We start from the raw sequence: 20,281 nt of genomic DNA on the forward strand, positions 1-20,281 counted from the left end.
TTTAATTATGTTTTAACAGGCTCAAACAGGTCTGACAGACCAATAAAGCTCATTAATGAGCTTGGGTTTGGCCTATTAATATATTAAGGCTTTTAAAAGAATCTGAGTCTATACCTCTTTTATAACAGGCCAGGTCAGATTAGGTCAAACACAGGCTAGGTTGCAGACCCTTGGCAGGTCGCCTGACCTTTTTCCATCCCTAGACACGAGTATCAATAGAAGCAGCCATCGGTGCTGATTTTTGAATTATTATTTTTTTTCTTGCTTAACTTATAAAAGATTATGGAAATTAGTTAAAAGGATTCAATAATTTGTACCCGTAGTTTCATTTAGCACAGACAATATGGACTAATTCGCAAATGACCATATAGACCTGCTACCATTTCCTTTACAAATTTGACCAGATTACCCCTTCTTTCAAAATTATACTGCAAAAAAGTTGCATACAAATTCTTAGAACATAAAAAGCAATATCAAAATAGTAATGTTGGTAACAAAATAAATTGTACCTAGCCTCGAATCGGTTCATGTAGATTTCAAAAAAAATGTAGGTCTCAATCACATCAACTCCTCCATCTTTAGATTTTTGGATAAGGTCTAGCCACATTTGCAACCAACACAAGTACATAAATTTCTACATATACAACACTGTTCTTGATGGTCGTAGTTTTATTTAATAAACACGCAAGCTTTTATTTAAGATATATATGATATGAGAGCAGATAAGATGAGAACACCGGCGGAGGGAGCTCATGTGACAAAAACGGCGGCGGAGAGAGCTCCGCGATGATGGTGATAAAAGGAGGAAATGCGACAAGAGCGACGGTGGGGGGAGTTCGTGTTACGCAAGGGATGATGAAGAGAGCCCGTGTCACGCGAGCGACGGTAGCAACGGCAAAAAAAGCTTGTGCAAAGGAGAGAGGAGTGTGTTTTATTTGTGTGCGAGTGTGTGGTGAAGCTGGAGAGATTGTGTTTAAGTTAGCTTAACTCAAATTTATGACAGATTTACTAACTAGTTAGACGAATTTTTTGTCGATAATAAGTGTGAAATCAAAATTTTAATTTTATCAATAGAATTACCGTAAATCTTATAATTTGTTGGTAATTTTTTTTACCGACAAAAAATTAATTGAAAATTCGTCGGTATTTTTGACAACAAAATTCTATCTTAAAAATTTGTCTATAATCTATTATTTTTTAATAGTGTCAAATAATTAAATGTTTTTACAATAATATAATTAAATTTTTGTATAAATATCAAATGTAATTTTTTTTAAATAAAATACTTAAATGGTTACAGTTTTTTTTGGTAATATATAGAATAATTCTTATTAAATATAGGATAGAAAATTTTTTAAGTATATTAGTATATTGATATTTTAGTGATTTTTAATTTTTATTTTAATTATATATATTATAATTAAAATTATAGTTAAAAGTTACTGAAATAAGAGTGTACCGATACATTTAAAAAAATTTCATTAATATGTAAACAGTCACCAAAAAAGATATAGGATGTAAATATAATAATTAAGTTGTTGACATCAAAGCAAAAGTAAATCGGATCCAATCTAGCCATAAAGAATCAGGGCCATGCTGGATATTGATTCAACCCTGAGGACCTGTCTGAAAGCTGTTTGCCACTGGGACTCTTCCACTCAGAAAACATTGTACTAATCAAACTCACAACACTTGTTATTATGTCTATCTCTCTCGGTTGCCTAATAATATTCATATTCACGTGAACATGTCAGCAGTCAATAGAAGTTGGACATGAGCCACTTGGTTTCCCCAGCTTTTGAGATATGGAATCACGGAAATTACTCTATCAATAAATTAAACACCTTCATATATGCATATACATATATTGGAATTATTGGTAGAGGCCAGGGGTGAAAAAGATCACAGGACAATTGTGTTTTTTGGTGCAAGTTTTGAAGATCAGCTAGTGTAGTTTCAAGTTAGACATATCAAAAGTATTGTGGAAATAATATCTGGTTAATCAATTATGTACATATACATAAAAAAAAATAGGATAAAACATTTATATAAACAAAAAATAACCTAATATTACTTAAATCACTCAAAACAAAAAAAATTTATTTAAATATCTTTATGTATATATTTATATAGATCAAATTAATGTGTATCGAATTATATAAAACACTATATTTAAACATAAATTGAATTCATGTAACAGTATTTCGTGTAATTCGATACACATTAATTCAATTTATTACTATGATATGTAAATCAAATTTAATTTACATAAATATATACATAAAAATATTTAAATAATATTTTTTATTTTGGATGATTGGATAATATTAAATTATTTTTTGTTTATATAAATATATGTTTTACCTAAAAAATAATAATATTTATTTATCATGTAATATTATTCGAACCAATAAATTGTTGTATCTAAGAACAGAGGAAAGAAAAATATAAAATTGACAAAATAACGTAACCTTTGGTTAGTTATTAATTAATTAATCACAAAAGCAGAATATTATGGTTGGGTTTAGGTTGAGATATATATGATTCTCAGGACCAAATAAAAGTGGGACAACCACTAATGAGTAATGACATTGTGACAGAAACCACGTGTACCAAAAATAAAGCACTTGAAATTTGAAATACTCGTTAAATCTCTTACTAAATAGATAGTTAGAGATAGAGAGAGAATCCTGGTGGTACCTAAAATGAAAATGAAAAAAAAAAAGAAAAGAAAAGAGATCTTGATTTCCTTATTTGGAAACCTTAACACAACAGATTAAAAGGGTTCTTTAGTTGTTTATTATATTTTTTCAACATTAATAAATGACATTGTTCACGTAAAACAGCGACACGTGCACCATTTACAACATCGTACTTCAGACAATGAGCATCTCACCATCTTCTTGGACGCGCATGCTCTTCCACAAAATTTCCGTTATCATAAAGTAAAAAATAATTAGGTTTAACTATTTTATTGGTTCGTGTAGTTTTGTAAAATTTTTAATTAAATTTTTATATTTTTTTTAATTAAATTTTTGTACCAACTTTTTTTTAATTTGATCTCTACATTTTTTTAGGACAAAAAACACATTTAAACTAAGAAAAGACAAAAATTACGTGAATCAGCCAAACCGAAAATAACATCACAAATCAACCAAAGTACGTTTTTATGTAATTCGAACTAGCATGATTCGAATTACCGTAACATATAATTCGAACCAATTTAACTCGAATTATGGAGGAGCACGTGATGAACATAATTCGAACCTACCTAGTTCGAACTACCAAGGAGCATAATTCGAACTCAATTGGTTCGAATTACACTCAAGAACGACTCACCAAGTAATTCAAACTAAGCTGGTTCAAATTACTCACAATTCGTTCCAAACACTAATTTCTATTACTAGCATAGTTTCCGCATCATGTCTTAATTTAACTCGTAGAGTTATTTATTCCGGTGTGCATTCAACATACATTTCATTTAAAATTCCGGAAACAAAACATATTCATTAATTAAGACCCCGTGCACAGTATACATCACACTAACATTAACAAATTCTATCACTTATCAACTACAAATAAGAAAACCGATAATAGTAGAATCTAAACATGAAAGTGAAATAAAAAAAGTACCAAAGCTAGCAACACACCTACTCATGTCCCTGTGTGTGCTTTGTTCCTCCGAGCTGTGGGCAACTCCGACGTGTGGTCGGGCTGCCAACAAAGCCCACATCTCTTTGGCCGGTTCGGATCTGCCTCGTCCATATTGGTCTGTATCCGAGTGGACCTCGGACGACCCTCTCTCGCACGCCTCTTATTCGGGTCCGGGATGACGGTCGGCCCGTCATATGGTGGTCAGAAACCCTCAGGAATGGGAGGTGTGAAACCCATCCGATACACATTGAACACCGAACTAAGATGATACACCTGGTGGACGTAAGGCTCCCATGTAAGCCGTGAGTAAGCACAGCATGCCAGTGCGTGGGGACACGGGAAATGAAGTGCTTGGAAGTATCCGTAGTCACATGTCTGAGATGCAAGCGAGACTCTGTAGCTACCCAGTGAGAAAGAACCAGTCAGAGTTGTCTCTGCGACGGTGAACTTGGAGTTATCCCTGTCGTACAAAATCACCGTGAAGCACCTAGCCGTCTTCAAGTTGGCCTCTATACACTTCACCAAGTGCTGACTAAATTGTCGTCCGGTTCCCAGCTGCGCCTCAGCCTCTCTCCCTTTGCGAACAAATAATTCGGCTAACCTTCCGTATGTTGCCTTCACTAGCGAGCACACAGAAAGGTTTCTGACACCCTTGAGGCTTGAGTTCACACACTCAAAGATATTCGTCGTGATGTGTCCGAATCTACGCCCCTCATCACAATAATGTGTCCACAACGAATACTCAATCCGGTTCGCCCAGTCACACATCACCGGGTCTTTAGACCTCAGATTATCAAACCAGTAATGAAACTCGACCTCGGTCTTAGCATACGCCGCATTCACAAGTAGTCTCCTTGTGTCTTTGCCCTTGAAGGTTAGGATGAAATTTACCGCTACATGTCGAATGCAGAATGCAGAACGGCAGGTCTGGAGCTAGAACCGGCTACCGTGGCTAAAGTGGTGGTATTCCGGTTCGAACTCCCCAAGTTGGATACCACGTCAACCAACTTTGCCAACAGTTCTGGTGTCCTCACCTCTGAAAACTGCCGGCGACGATGAAACATGACATGCAAGTCCTCATCACTCCCGATCGTGAAACAATCATACTTTACGGTTTTCTGGAGCACCGTGATTGGAATGCGATAGAAAAACTTCTTAACCCGTTTCACACCTTCTAGACCAAGTTTCAGCAGTACAGAGCTAACAAGGTCCTCATACCTCGTCGTAGGCCTGACGATAATACAAAGCAGATCCTTATCAGTGAACTTCACACCGGAACGAGTTTTTCTCTTAATGGATCCTCTGTGGTGAACCAACACTACGAAACTCTCCTCACTAGCCATCTTACCCCCTCTAATGAGAGCAGCTCACGTTCACACCATATATATACAGGTCTGGTCCTCACTAATTCGAACCATCCTGGTTCGAAATACAATTTGTGTAATTCGAACCTACTTGGTTCGAATTACGTTAAATTACGTGCATGGAGGTAAGTCGAACCTCCTTGGTTCGAATTACTTGAAATGTGTAATTCGAACTCCCTTAGTTCGAATTATAAGCTCATAGTTCGAACCAAATCAGTTCGAATTATATACAAATGTAAATCGAACTTTGTTAGTTCGAATTATATATTAATGTCCTTTGGTTGATTGATGGAGCAATTTTCTTATTGGCTGATTCACGTAAATTATCTCCTCCCTTGGCTTATTTCGATTTTTTGCCCTTTTTTTATTTGAGTTCCTGCACTAATTTTTTTTAGTTAAGTCCCTATAAAGTTAAGCCAATTACTGCTAAGAGGAACCAAATTAAAAAAAAAAATTGATGCAGAGACCGAATTAAAAGAAAAAAAAGTATAAAAACCTAATTAAAAATTTTACAAAATTATAGAGACCAACAAAATAATTAAACCAAAAAATTAATATACAACTTAAAATTTATCTAATTTTATACGGTAATTAAAAAAATTAAGTTTTTTAATGTTTCTGTGGCACATTTATCAAACAATTTTTTATTTTAATAACCTTAATAAATATTGTAAAAGCGATTATTAACAGTTTAACACGACTCTTAATTATATATATAATTTTAAATGACTATTTAAATAATAAATCAGAACATTAAATTCAATCAATATGAAAAATAATTAATTTTATTGATATAGAATCTATAATTAAGCCAATAAACTTTTTTCTACACTTCTAATATATATAAATTAAATTAATTAGTTAATAAAAATATATATTTAGGTCTTACTAGCAAATTAAAACTAGTCAGGACCTACCGAAAATGCTTTAAAGTATACTTTTACCAAAAATCCTACAAATGACCATGTGAAATTAGTCAAAATAATAAAATATTAATTTTTTAAATTATTACTTAAAACATTTCTTAGCAAGTGAAGAGTATTATACTTTATTATATGAGAAGATCTTGAATATATATTTTTTATATTTTATATGGATGATTTAAATTTTTAAGAATAATTTATTGTTTTGGTTGACTAACTTACCATGCTATATCATAATAATAATTTAGATGTCAAATAATATTTCTTAGTATATTTTTTTAAGCAATTATAATTTAAAAGAGCTATCATATTATAATTATTGTTCAATAAATATTACATTCCCTACTTTTCCTAGAATGAAATAACATCAGTCATCTTTTAATTAAAATTTTCAAATTTTAATGTCTTCGCTTGAAGTCTTTTAACACTTTCACCAATGAATTCTACACATTAAAACAAATTGAAAATAGAACACTTCAGGGTTTGAAAAAAAAAATCTCTCCATATAAAATCAGAATGGACGATTATGAAACATTTAATAATAGAAATTGGATATTAATTATTTCGTTGAGATCGAAGATGCACTCATAAAATTTTATGGATCCGTCACTGGTTTAGACCAATTTGATTAAACTTAATTGCCAAAAAAACTTTAAATATATAGTAAAACTCATTTTAAAATATTCTTTAAGGTATAAAAAATAAATGTTTTATCTCTTTTCTCTTATCAATCACTTTTACTTAAAAAATAGAAGATGTACAAAAAAGTGTGCACAAAAGTAGTAGTACAAAAATTTTTTTTGTATAATAGATATATATATTTACATAAGATAATAGACTTATCGAATTTTGATAAATATTTTGAAAAACTATGTGGATACTCTAAGTAAAAGTGTAAGATATATAGCATCTTGATGACTAATCACACATCAATTTTAATTATAAATATTTAACAAATAAGATTTTGAATTAGTGTCTATTATAATAAAGGTGAATAATAGCAAAAAATTAGTGTTTATGTTCGAATTCGCCGTAAAATTGGCAGACTCGCGTCAGTTCTGAACTCCAGTTTAACCTCTGCTATAAAATTGTTTAAAATAGCGGTTGTTCAGTTATAAACTGCTACAAATCAATCGTTTTGGATATATATTCAAGAATCAGCAGATTTTCATCTTATTTTTCTCATGCGAATACAAACAAGAGCAGATAGAGGCGCGAAACACACCTCCATGCGCTAATCTTTACCACCGTGTAATTTAGTTTGTTAGTATCAGTTGCATCGCGTTTCCTCTTAGTGGATCCAAATTTGATAAAACAATAACTGTCTTATTGAATTCTAACCAAAAATAAGAAAGGCGCAATTTTCCTTCGGAGCTCAAAAATAAATCATTTTATTTGATAACACTCAAAATCAATAGTTACAACGCAAAAAGGGTGACCTATGCATGAAAATATAATAATTATAAAAATTTCAACCGCATTTACACATTGAGATCGAGGAAAGAACCTTAAATACATATATCTGTTTAGTAAACTGGTAAGGAGGAATGTTAGAATGTTAGGGATCATAAATTTTTGGGATTTGTAGTCATCAAATAATTATCAATGATAATTTTAATGGTGTGAGATTAGTATAAAATTTCATCTAATGACTTACTATTATTTATTGATTATATGTTGGCCAAAATTTAATAAAGTTGTTGGCTCTTTAAACTTTTTCATTGATAAATTATATATATGTGTATAGTTGTGTACGATCAACTTAATTAATAAGTCCCACTTGAGTCTTTTAAATATACACGTAATAAAATTAATTTAGATTTGTTGAATATCGTAATTAGTTCATTTATTCGCTTAAATAAATATTAAAAGTTTAAATTATATCTTATGCATATAACAATTTATTAGTCTATAATAAATTTTAAAATAGAATTTAAATTCACAACAAATTAATTTTTAATACGTGGATTAAAAGATATCATGCCAGCGAGAGAGGATTGCAGGTAGCTCTGTAATTAAGGTGAAATCACGTGTATAAACTATAGTCCGTACACATCCATTACAGTGCAACAGAAAATATTAGAAAAATAAAAATGGAAAAGATGATGGCCATTACCGTCAAATGAATAATTATTTATATATTTTTAATTTTTAAATAAGTACATAATTTTATAGTACTGTGTCAAATATTTTATGAATAAAAATATAGAATTTGATCTTTATTGATTCATATCAACAATTTCGACTTCGGCAGCTTTGATCGAGAACTGTTTAATAGAAAAAGAATCTTCGGGTCTCACTAACAAATCGAGATTCTCCACTCAACAAATCATATCAGAATAATCCTAAAAATCCAACTAATAGCTCAGTGCAATGGCTAGAAGCCAAGATTTTTTCGCCTATATAAATTTACCATTCAATCCTCCTCAGGGGACAATTTTCTTAACAAACACAAAGAAAATACCACACAATAACAATCTCTTACTGTTTTTGGTTATTTATTCTCTCTTAGAAAAACCACTGACTTGAGCGTCGGAGTCTCTTTTGCAGCTTCCACGCCAAGCCTGTCCAAGTTCTGAGGACCACCTTCCGAGTTAGAAGAGATCCGCAGAGGAAGCGTGTGTCCGAGCTATAATTCGGAAGAGATATCCTTAAACGGAACATTTGGCGCCCACCGTGGAGCACTGAGTAACTAACCCCACCTTTCTCTACACTACTCCTGTTTCGTTTTGCAGGGTCACCAATCTCCGCAAATGACAGACAACGAAATTCAACAACCCTCACAAGCCGAACTATTGGCCATGATCGCGGAACTTCAAACTGAAGTTCAAAAAATAGCCGAGCAATCGTCGAAGAATCCAGGAGGGAATAGCTCTCAGGCTCGAGAAATAGAGCCGCTAGAGATTACTCCGCCAAAGGAAAAACTCACACTTGATAACCCTTTCTCGGAAGGTGTCATGAGTGTTCAAATGCCAAAGAATATTGTGCTTCCCATCGGGCTCAAACCCTACGAGGCTACGAGGGATTCGACGACCCACGTGTACACATAAAAAAATTTCAATCCATGATGTTCTTTAACGGTGCCTCTGACTCTGTACTCTGTCGATCTTTTCCAACTTGTTTAGATGGTGCTGTTTACTTTGGTTTTCCAACATTCCCGCAGATTCCATCTCTTGCTTCGAGGATTTGGCAACGTCCTTTATTGACTATTTTGCAGCTTCAATGATATATGTCCACGGGGCGAATTACCTCAACACCATTAAGCAGGGTTCACATGAAAGTTTGAAGGATTATATGACCAGATTCGCCAAGGCAACCATGGAAATACCCGACCTCAACCCCAAGGTACACCTCCACGCACTAAAGAGTGGCCTGAGACTAGGCAAATTCCAGGAGACAATAGCTATAACCAAACCCAGGACCTTAGAGGAATTCCGCGAAAAGGCGGTTGGACAAATGGAAATTGAAGAGCTTAGAGAAGCTCGGCGAGCGGAAAAACAACAGCCTCGGCGAGAAGAGGAAAAACACCCCAAGATACTGAATCAAAAGGACAATAAGAAGCCCTTCAAACTAACGGCGAAATATGATGCCTATACCCAGTTCAACACCAGGAGAGAAGACATCATCAAGGAGATATTGAATGCAAAGATCTTCAAGCCACCCAGCAGAGCGGGCTCATATCAAGACCAGAGATACGTTGACAAATCAAAACACTGCGTCTTCTATAAAAAATTTGGCTACACAATCGACAAATGCGTGATCGCTAAAGACCTCCTGGAGAGGTTGGCCAGACAAGGCCACCTGGACAAGTATATAGGCGGCCCGAATGCAACAGACCTGATAGAACACCGCCGACCTTCAACCAGAACAAAATCCAAATACTATAGAAAAGGCCAAGCCTCAACCACCACCAACAAGGGGAGTCATAAACTGCATCTCAGGAGGATTTGCAGGAGACGGACATACAAGCTCAGCAAGGAAACAAAGTTACAAAACCATGTTAATGGTCCAGACGACGAAGGAAGCAACCACACAGCCACCAGCCATACCTACCATCACATTCGAACAATCTGATTACCAAGCAACAACTACTAACCTTGACAATCCCGTGGTGATATCAATCCAAGCAGGAGATCTCCTCGTTAGAAAAGTGCTACTTGATCCTGGCAGTAGCATAGATATTCTCTTTTACTCCACTTTTCAGAAGATGAAACTCAGTACAAATGTGATGCAGCCATACTCAGGAGAACGAGTTTCCATCCTGGGAAGCGTATGGTTGAAAATAACAATGGGGGAGCACCCACTATACAAAACAAGAGATGTGCGATTCCTAGTAGTCGACTGCCCCAGCCTATACAATATAATTCTGGGTAGACCATCTTTAAATTCCTTTTGTGCTATAGCATCTACTGTTCACCTATGTGTCAAATTTTAGGTATCTAACAACAGAACAGCAACAGTATACTCCAACCAAATAGAAGCTCGATGATGTTATAACGAGAGCCTAAAGAACAAATCAGAAAGCAGCTCAAGAGCCGAGCTTTCGAAAGAGTCCTACCATGTATCAAATATCTCAGGAACGGTCGACCTAGATCCCCGAGAAGACCTACAAAGCAGGCCCTCACCCACAGATGACCTGGTGAAGGTAATTTTAGACACCGATCATAATCATGTTACTTACATTAGTCGTTCACTCCCTGCGGGAACCAAACAATACATAATCGGCATACTTCGAAGAAATGCTGACCTTGTGCATGGACCCCGATAGACATGTCAGGCATTGATCCGAACTTCATATGCCACAAGCTATAGATCGACCCAAAAATCTAACCTATAGCACAAAAGAAAAGAAACATGAGTAATGAAAAAAGATCGGTCTGTCTAGAAGAAACACAGAAACTACTAAAGGCTGGATTCATCCAGGAACTACGCTTCACAACGTGGCTCTCTAATGTAGTTTTGGTAAGGAAAGCCTCAGGTAAATGGCGAATGTGTGTAGACTTTACAAATCTAAATAAAGCATGTCCCAAAGATGCATACCCCCTCCCTTGCATTGACAAATTAGTAGATAATGCATCCTGTTACAATGTTTTAAGCTTTTTAGATGCATACTCAGGGTATAATCAAATACTAATGCACCCCAAAGATCAAAACAAAATAGCATTTATTACTAAATTAGGGAATTATTGTTATAAGGTTATGCCTTTTGGACTTAAGAATGCATGTGCCACTTACCAACGCCTAATGAATAATGTCTTCGGAAAGCAAATCGGAAAAACTTGGAGGCTTACGTCGACAATATGGTAGTAAAAACAAAACAACATCAGGACCACGGAGTCGACCTTGAAGAAATCTTCGAACAAGTCAGGAAACACAACATGCGGCTCAACCCCGAAAAGTGTGCATTCGGGGTAACTGGTGGCAAATTCCTTGGCTTTATGCTGACATCTAGAGGCATAGAGGCAAATCCAGAAAAAATGTAATGCAGTAATAAAGATGCAAAGCCCTCAGACGGTGAAAGAAGTGCAATAATTAAACGGCAGACTAGCTGCCCTATCTCGTTTCCTCCCATCAATTTCCACACACTCGCAACATTTTCTCAACATAATCAAGAAATAAAATAAATTTAATTGGAACGCTGAATGCGAGACAGCCTTCCAAAAACTCAAAAATAATTTTGTCCTCCCCACCAGTCTTACAAAAACGAAGTCCAGGTAAGCCTTTACTAATATATTTATCTGGTACCTCTAACGCTATAAGCTCGGCATTGATCACAGAAACATATGGAAGACAAGACCTAATATATTTTGTAAGCAAAACATTACAAAATGCAAAGCTAAGATACTCACCAATGGAAAAATTAGCTTACGCATTGGTGGTCACATCTAGGAGGCTAAGACACTACTTCCAAAGCAACAAAATCATAGTAAAAACAAGCCAACCTGTATGACAAATTCAAACAAGACCAGAAATCTCAAGAAGACTGGTGAAATGGTCGGTTGAGCTCTCAGAGTTTGACATTACCTATGAGCCCAGGACAGCAATAAAAGCACAGTTCCTGGCTGACTTTATAGCTGAATTAGCAGAACACCCAGAACAGCATTGCATTTGGGAGCTATATGTTGACGGGGCCTCCAACACTGAAGGCTCTGGAGCAGGAGTCTTACTCACCAACAAACATGATCTACAAACCAAACAATCCATTTGGTTCACATTTCAAACAAGCAATAATCAGTCTGAGTATGAAGCATTACTTGCAGGATTAAGACTAGCACAATCTCTCAGTATTACTCATCTTCGGGTCTACTGCGACTCACAACTAGTCGTACAATAGGTAACAGGGCATTTTCAGGTAAGAGATCAATTAATAGAAAAATATCATGTGATGGTAAAAGATCTCATCTCTCATTTTCATTTAATACAAATCACACACATAGCTCGGGAACAGAACACCCGAGCAGACGCCCTATCGAAACTAGCAACAACTAGGAAAACTTTGAATGATTCTGTTATATCTCAACTAACCCTTACTGAATCGAGCTTTAGCAGCAAAGCTATTATTTCAATATCACAGGAAGATGATTGGAGGACGCCATATAAGCAATACCTACAAACAGGGAATGTGCAAGAAGTAGCCAATATCAAAACATTCAGAAGGCGCACAACATCTTTCACACTAATCGGAAAAGAGATATACAGAAGAGGTCTTTCTCAACCCCTCTTATGATGTTTGAGTAAGGAAGAAAATAAAATCGTCACGGACGAAGCCCAGGAGGGAGTATGTGGCAACCATATAGGAGGATTAAGTCTGGCATCAAAAATAGCTCGGGCCGAATATTATTGGCCAATAATGAAACATGACTGTATTAATAAGGTTGAAAAATGCGACAGCTGCCAAAAGCATTCTTCGGCCATCCACAACCCTGCTGAGCTGTTACATACCTGGGAGGTAAGTTGGCCTTTTCAGAAATAGGGCTAGATATTCTCGGGCATTTTCCAAAAGCCCCAGGCCAGATAAAATACTTACTTGTAGCAATTGACTATTTTTCAAAATGCATAGAGGCTATTCCGTTAGCAAAAATAGGAGCTGATAAAGTAAGGTCTTTCATTTGAAAAAATATTATTTGTCGTTTTAGATTACCTCATGATATTATCATTGATAATGGCTAGCAATTCACTGACTAAAGTTTAGCAACATTTTTGAATGAATTTCAGATAAAGTACTATTTTTCATCAGTAGAGCATCCACAAACCAATGGACTTGCCAAGGTGGCTAATAAGGTCATCCTCAACGCATTAAAGAAAAAGCTCGGAGATGCCAAAGGCAAATGGGCCGAGTTGATCCCTGAAGTTTTGTGGAGCTACAACACCACAAAACAAACAACAACACAAGAAACACCATTTAGATTGGTATATGGGACAGATGTAATGATCCTAGTATAGATCTTAATATCCTCACCACAGACCAATCACACCACAACAAACGAAAATGGCAACATCAGAAGAATAGAACTCAACACAGTAGACGAAGACAGTGACAAAGCTAAAACAAGACAAATAGCAATGCAGGAAATAATAAGAAAGAAGTATAACAATAAGGTACAGCCAAGATCCTTTGCCGAACAAGACCTCGTCCTCAAACGAACAGAAGAAGCAAGAAAAACTCATGCACATGGCAAACTAACAGCAGCATGGGAAGGCGCTTATCAAGTTATATAAGTCGTTGGAAGGGGAGCATACAAACTTCAAACACTCCAGGGCAGAGATGTCCCTGGAATTTGGAATGTTTCGTCTTTGAAATTTCACTTTTCATAAAAATGATATGGACAAGGGGAGACACTCTTTTTCCTACTCTCAAGTTTTTATCCCATACAGAGTTTTTTTTTGAGAGGTTTTAATAAGGTTCCCCACCCTCATATCATCCACATATACAAACATTGTTGGTTAACAGAAATACAAATATCCAAATCCAAACAATTCAATCTACAATCAAGAAAGGTACCAACAAACCCTGCGAGAGATAATTTATAAAAAGTCAATTAGAGTCTATCAAAGTCTCACAAAACAAGTCACTTTACAAAATAAAAAGTCAAACAAACATTTCAATCTGCCTTTCCAACAGAAACACTCTCGTCCTCCTTGTCAGACAGAGCTTCATCCTCAATCAAATGGCTATTACTAACGATCTTTGTTACGTCCAATTTACTCACATCAGCGTCTGGAGCAACAACTCCTATCTGCGCAACAGCACGGTCAAATCCGAGCGTAAAAGCAAAAAGGATATCCTCCTCTAACTCAAGAATGCGAGCTCTAGTTTTCTTAGCTTCCTCGACTTTAGACTCAAGGTCAACCCTGACCTTTTGCAATTCAGCCTCAAAATTTTTGAGCTTTTCTTTCAAATTCTTCACTTTGCCCCTGAGTTTTTTCACTCTTAAGTCTCTCTCCTCCAAAGACTCCTTCAATTTTTTGACAACAAAAATATTGTCACCCTCTACAATAGCATCCAACTCGGAGGTCCGGCCAATAGACAGAAGCCTTGCTCCAATAACCTAAAGAAAACAACAAGTTATAAAAAACAAATAAATCAAGGGCAAAATAACAAACAAAACTACCTATAGGTAGCGGGAAACTCCAACTTTCCCAGCATCATGGATAACCTTTACATCAGAATCCACTTGGGCGACTTCATCAGCAACAGCCATGAATGGACAATCAGAAGACCAGAGAGAGTTTTGAGGACCTTCTTTGTAACCATGAAGAACCATTTGACTCTCATACGCTGCACTAATCTTCTCGACAGTAAAAGTAGCAGAGCCCTCCTTTACGCCAGTAAGATCAACCACCTTTGACGAACCGTCAACTCTCTTTCTTTTAAAACTTACATCCTGCTTCACCCCACCTCCCTCACCGACCTTTACAAGCTTCGTTGATAATCCTTCCTTCCCCTTCTTCTTGGCCTTAGAAACAAAGGCCTTCAAGTTAACAGTAGTAAGCGTAGGAGCTTTTTCACCTGTAACACAACACAGAAACCATATAAAGCCACAACAAAACACCAAAAAACACAAAATACACCATTAGCACCTAAATTACCTAGATACTCCTCCATCGCCTCCCTATCCCCTTCAAGTTCTAGTAAATTAGAAATGGAAAGCAAAGCAGATGAGGGCATTGCGCTCATTAAAAAATTCAGAACATACTCTTCACTGGCTACTCTAATCTCACAATCTAAAATTTGTTTAGGTTCTGGAGACCAGAAGACAGGGAATCTTTCCTCAAGCAATGAATCCAAAAAGAATAGGTAAAAATTCTTGACAATATGAATCTTTACGAACATTTCTCTGAAATCTTTGAAAGATTGTTTGTATAGACTAAAGACACCACGACCCGGATGGCTACTCAAATTAACCCACCCACCCCTCCAGACACCTTTAGCTTGGAATAATGAAAAAATAAACTAAGAGAGGAATAACACTCAAGGTGTTCCATCAAGCATTCAAAAGTTCGCACAAACGCCCATGAATTCGGGTGTAATTGCGTCGGAGCACAGTTCAACTGGGCTAAGACCCCACATTCGAAATCAGTAAAAGGGAATCTCATACCAAGTTTAGTCCACATGCAGGTACATATATAAAAGTAGCTCCAATCAAACTTTTTTTCGCAGACTTTATCATTCTCATCACAAGGAAAAAACCTAATCTCTAACTCGTTAGCATTCTTCACCCACCTAGCTTCGTTCAACTGTTTCACCAACTCTGCACTACTAAAAATAGAAATGCAAGCCCTCACATTACCATCAACCCAACTATACACATCCCCCCTACAACCACATCATGTTCCTTTCTCCCCATTACAGAAAAGAAACCAAAACAATGAAAAAAAGTACAAGACAGAAGTTCACTAACTTTTTTTAGTCATGATGTTTCTCTCGGTACAAGTACAACCCTCAGAAGACAAAACGTCCACTACACCCACAGGCAGTTGAAAAGGCAAATACAACTCCCAAGGCACTCACTACCCCACGATCCCTTACCTACTCGTAACAAAAAAATAGAAGGGACAAGCATAACACATAAATACAAAGCCCAAGTAACTAGAGCCCATATAAAAAAAAAGAGAGACAAAAAACGAACAAAAATACGTTGACCTTGGGGGCTCCTACGATACATATTCTCATAAGGCAAAAAAGCTCCAGAAGCCGAGAATATAGAAGCTCAACCTATTTTTTACAGGCCAAAGTTGGGGGTTGTGATCCATACCAACAACCTCGGCTTCAGCAGTTTTGACCGAGCACTGCTTAACGGAAAAAGAATCTTTGGATCTCACTAACAAATCGAGATTCTTGACTCAACAAACCATATCAGAATAATCCTAAAAATCCGACTAATAGCTCAGCGCAATGGCTAGAAGCCAAGATTCTTTCGCCTATATAAACTTACCATTCAATCCTTCTTAGGGAACAATTTTCTTAATAAACACAGAGAAAATACCACACAATAACAATCTCTTACCGTTTTTGGTTATTTATTCTATCTTAAGCGTCGGGATCTCTTTTACAGGTTCCACACCAAGCCCGTCCAAGTTCTGAAGACCACCTTCCGAGTTAGAAGAGATCCGCAGATCAGAGAAAGTGCGTGTCCGAACTATAATTCAAAAAAAAAGTATCCTTAAACAGAATATTTATTATTTATATTTTTTTAAGCAAAAGAAAAATTTTAACAAAAAAAAAATTATTATGTAATCTTCACTTCAAATTAATACGAATAATTTAAAGCCCTATTTTAATAAAAGAACATACGTATTGTATATAATTATTTATTTAATTTGTTTTTGTCAAATGATTTAAACATATAGTAGATCCATGTATATAATTTCTGGATAAGAAAAACTATATAAAGTGTAAATACAGTGAAGCTAGAGAATATTTTATCTTCCAACATTACATGTGAAATTAAATTATGAATTCATTCGGTTCGTTTCTTTTTTATTGTGGGCAAAATATATATATTATAATAATAATTTTTATAATTATATTTTATTATTATAAAATATAATTAGTCTTTAAATTATTTAATTAATAAATTAAAATATTAAAATAATAATATAAAATTAAATTTTTATTTTTTTTTAAATTTAAATAAACAATATTATTTTAATTTCTTATTTATTATTATTATTATTTAATTATTTTTTATTTAATAGTCAATATAAAAATTTTTTTGAAAAATTAGATATATGTTAAAAAAAGTTTCAAAGAAATAGATATGCCTTAAATATATATATTCTAAAAAAAGATTTTAGATATCATATTTTGATGTAATTTTTTGTAAATAATATTAAAAAAATATTTTCATTCTTAAAGATTTATAATTTTATGTCAAGTGAATTTTTTTAAAATGTTTTAATTGTGAATGACTAATTTTTTTAAAAAAATTAAAAAGAAAAATCTAAAGATCAAATTTTGTTCTAAATATTTTTGTGTATCTTTTAAATATTTATTCAAATGTTGACAAAATAATTTAGATTAAATGGATTTGTTATTTGTTAAATACAAAAGTTTTTTTTGTCACTTTTAATAAATATAATATTTATTAGTTATTTTTATCGCAATTTTTAAATCATTCGGGGATTATTTTGTCTGATCTGACCTTAAATCTTTTAATTTGGATACTAAATTAGTAGTTACCTCTATTTTGAACAAATAATCATATATATATATATATATACACACACACACACGGCACAATAATGATGTTCACTAAGCATATATATAGATTTTTTCAAATTTTAAATTTATTTATTAGTTACAATTATAAAATAATAAATTTATAATTATTTCACTCCTTTTTAAAAGTTATTGTAACAAATTCATTTGAATCTTGAATTACCATTTATTTCTACATAATTGAAGTTGATGAGTAAAGTTCAATCATGGTGGGTCAAATTTAATTATATAGTGGGGACAAATAAATCTTATTACTATGTATCAGTTAAGAAAATTTTGTATTCCACTTGGGGGCACTTGCCCCTACATCTATGAACATGAATCCGTTCCTGATCCAAATTCAACAAAAATCACTTTCATTAGACGCAAGTCACAATGTATATACATGCACGCTTCACTAATGCAAACATATCCTTCTTCTTCTTTATATTCATTCTTCTTTGGATTCCTTTTTCTTCTTCGTGTGTTTTTTCTTCATCGTCATTCTTTGACTGTTGTTGTTTTACTATATTTTTTCTTTTTCTCCTTTTTTTTCTATTAATTTTGTAACATTAACTTTTTTTATTTCTCTTAAGAGAATGAAAAAAAAGAATGACAAGAAAATAAAATAAGAAGAAGATGACAAAGAAGAAGAAACAACAGAAAGATGAGGAGGAGGAAGAGAAAGAATTTTGAATTATGTAGAACTTATCAGAATAAAAATACACCAAAATTTTTTAACAATAACACATAAATTTCTTAGCTTTTACACCTAAATTTTGCTACAAAGGCAAAAAAATGTCTTCTTTAATGCTATATTTTTTTTTCTTTTTTTAGTTGAATGAATGTAGGTTCATTCTCTTCCTAGTATTTTTGTATTATTATGTGTTTCTTCTTCTTCTTTGTCTAATTTTTTTGTTTTTATTCTTGTTAAGAGAGTAAAAAAAAACTTAAAAAGATAAAATAAGAAGGAAAAGATAAATTAAAAAAAAGATGATGGTGATGAAAAAAAAAAAAGAAGAAGAAGCAACAACAGAAGATGAGAAGGAGAAAGAGGAAGAGTTTTGAATTATGTAAAAATGATACATGCTTTAAATGTTCGTGATATGAAGAGTTCAACTGTTATTTATTAGAAGATATTAGTTTATATTTTTAAAATATTTTAATTTAATTTGATGTATTTTAATTTTTTTTATTTAGTTACTAGATTTGGCCTTATGCTACACATACAAGCCTTTTTGCCTTACAAGTTTTATAAGTTGGCACAAGTCCAACAAAACACACGCGCATTACACTCCCACATTCAAGAGTAAATACACGTACGTTACTCAACCACCTCCTATTTCCAAAGCGCGCTACTCATCACCATTATGAACGACTCTTCTTCTTCTTCCTCGATGAAAACCAGAACTGTCATTTTTCTTCGCGTTTCTCCTCATCCTCCTCCTCCTCTTCTTCCTTCTTCTTCTTCTTCTCCTCCTTCTTTGTGTTTCTCCTCCTTTTTCTTCACGTGTTTCATCTTCATCGTCGTGTTTCTCCTCTTTCTTCTTTTGATTTTGCTATATTATGTATTTTTTCTTCTTTGTTTGATTTTTTCCTCCCAAAAAGGATTATGAGAATATTAAATAAGAAGATGAAGAAGAAGAAGCAGCAGAAGATGAGGAACATGAAGAGGAAGAGTTCTGAATTATGCAGAACTTATCAGAATAAAAATACACCCAAATATCTTTGTTTTACACCCAAATTCGCTGCAGATACAGAAATGAGTTATGTTATGTGTACACTAAAATCAGCCATCAAAGTCAACAAAGGGTGCAAAATACACCCAAAATACACCATATTAAAACAAGCATAAACTATAGAATGCAAATACAACTATAAAACCATCATAAAAAATGACAAAAACCAAATTCATGAATCATAACTAAACAGAAACTAAAACAATTCAACTAAAAGAATAAGACAATTCACCCTCCGTCAGATGAAAAGTTATAAACTGTAAATACACCCAAACTTTTATTAAAATACACCCAAATATTCCTGATCTACACCTGAATGTCTGATATAAAATGAACAAGATTATATTAATTCTAATCAGAACTAGTACATTAGATTCAATTCAAATAAAGCAGAATTAACAGCAAATTTCATAGGCAAGGTTCACGCACTGGTTCATTTGACAATCTGAAGTTGAATTATCCATTATCTTCAAAAACGATTTCAGAGTTTGATGTCAAAAAACAATGGAAATCGAGAATAATGAAGAAAGAGAACAGAGAGAGAAAAGCACATAAATGAAGAAGGAGAAAAAGAAGGCAAGAAATTCGAAAAAGAAAACGAAATCCTTTCAAAAATTAAAAATCTGTCAGAGGCGCGTGAAACATATGTGCATAACAAGCGCGTTTGAGCGTAATATCATATAGAGAACTTGTAAGACTTGTATAGTAAAATCACTTGTATGTAGAGATTAATTATTTTCTATATTTTAACCTAATAAGAGGTTATAAATACCTCATAAACTAGGGTAGTTGTAATATAGAATGATTTAGAGATTTGAAAACCCCTTTTTTAGTTTTGTGATAAAATCATGATGTGAACAGTTGAGGTTGGGGAGTCCCTCTCTTGTTGCATCGGGAAAT

General features: G+C 34.1%; 1 protein-coding gene across 1 annotated transcript; it reads left to right on the forward strand.

Moving 5' to 3' along the window:
- Positions 1-5,137: 5,137 nt before the first annotated feature.
- On the forward strand, positions 5,138-10,015 carry LOC107460975 (uncharacterized). Its single transcript, XM_016079406.1, has 3 exons — positions 5,138-5,143; positions 8,677-8,981; positions 9,067-10,015. The coding sequence occupies exons 1-3, from the start codon at positions 5,138-5,140 to the stop codon at positions 10,013-10,015; spliced, it is 1,260 nt and encodes a 419-aa protein (XP_015934892.1).
- Positions 10,016-20,281: the final 10,266 nt, after the last annotated feature.

Source organism: Arachis duranensis, chromosome 8, assembly GCF_000817695.3.
Source record: "Arachis duranensis cultivar V14167 chromosome 8, aradu.V14167.gnm2.J7QH, whole genome shotgun sequence".
Lineage (NCBI taxonomy): Eukaryota > Viridiplantae > Streptophyta > Magnoliopsida > Fabales > Fabaceae > Arachis > Arachis duranensis.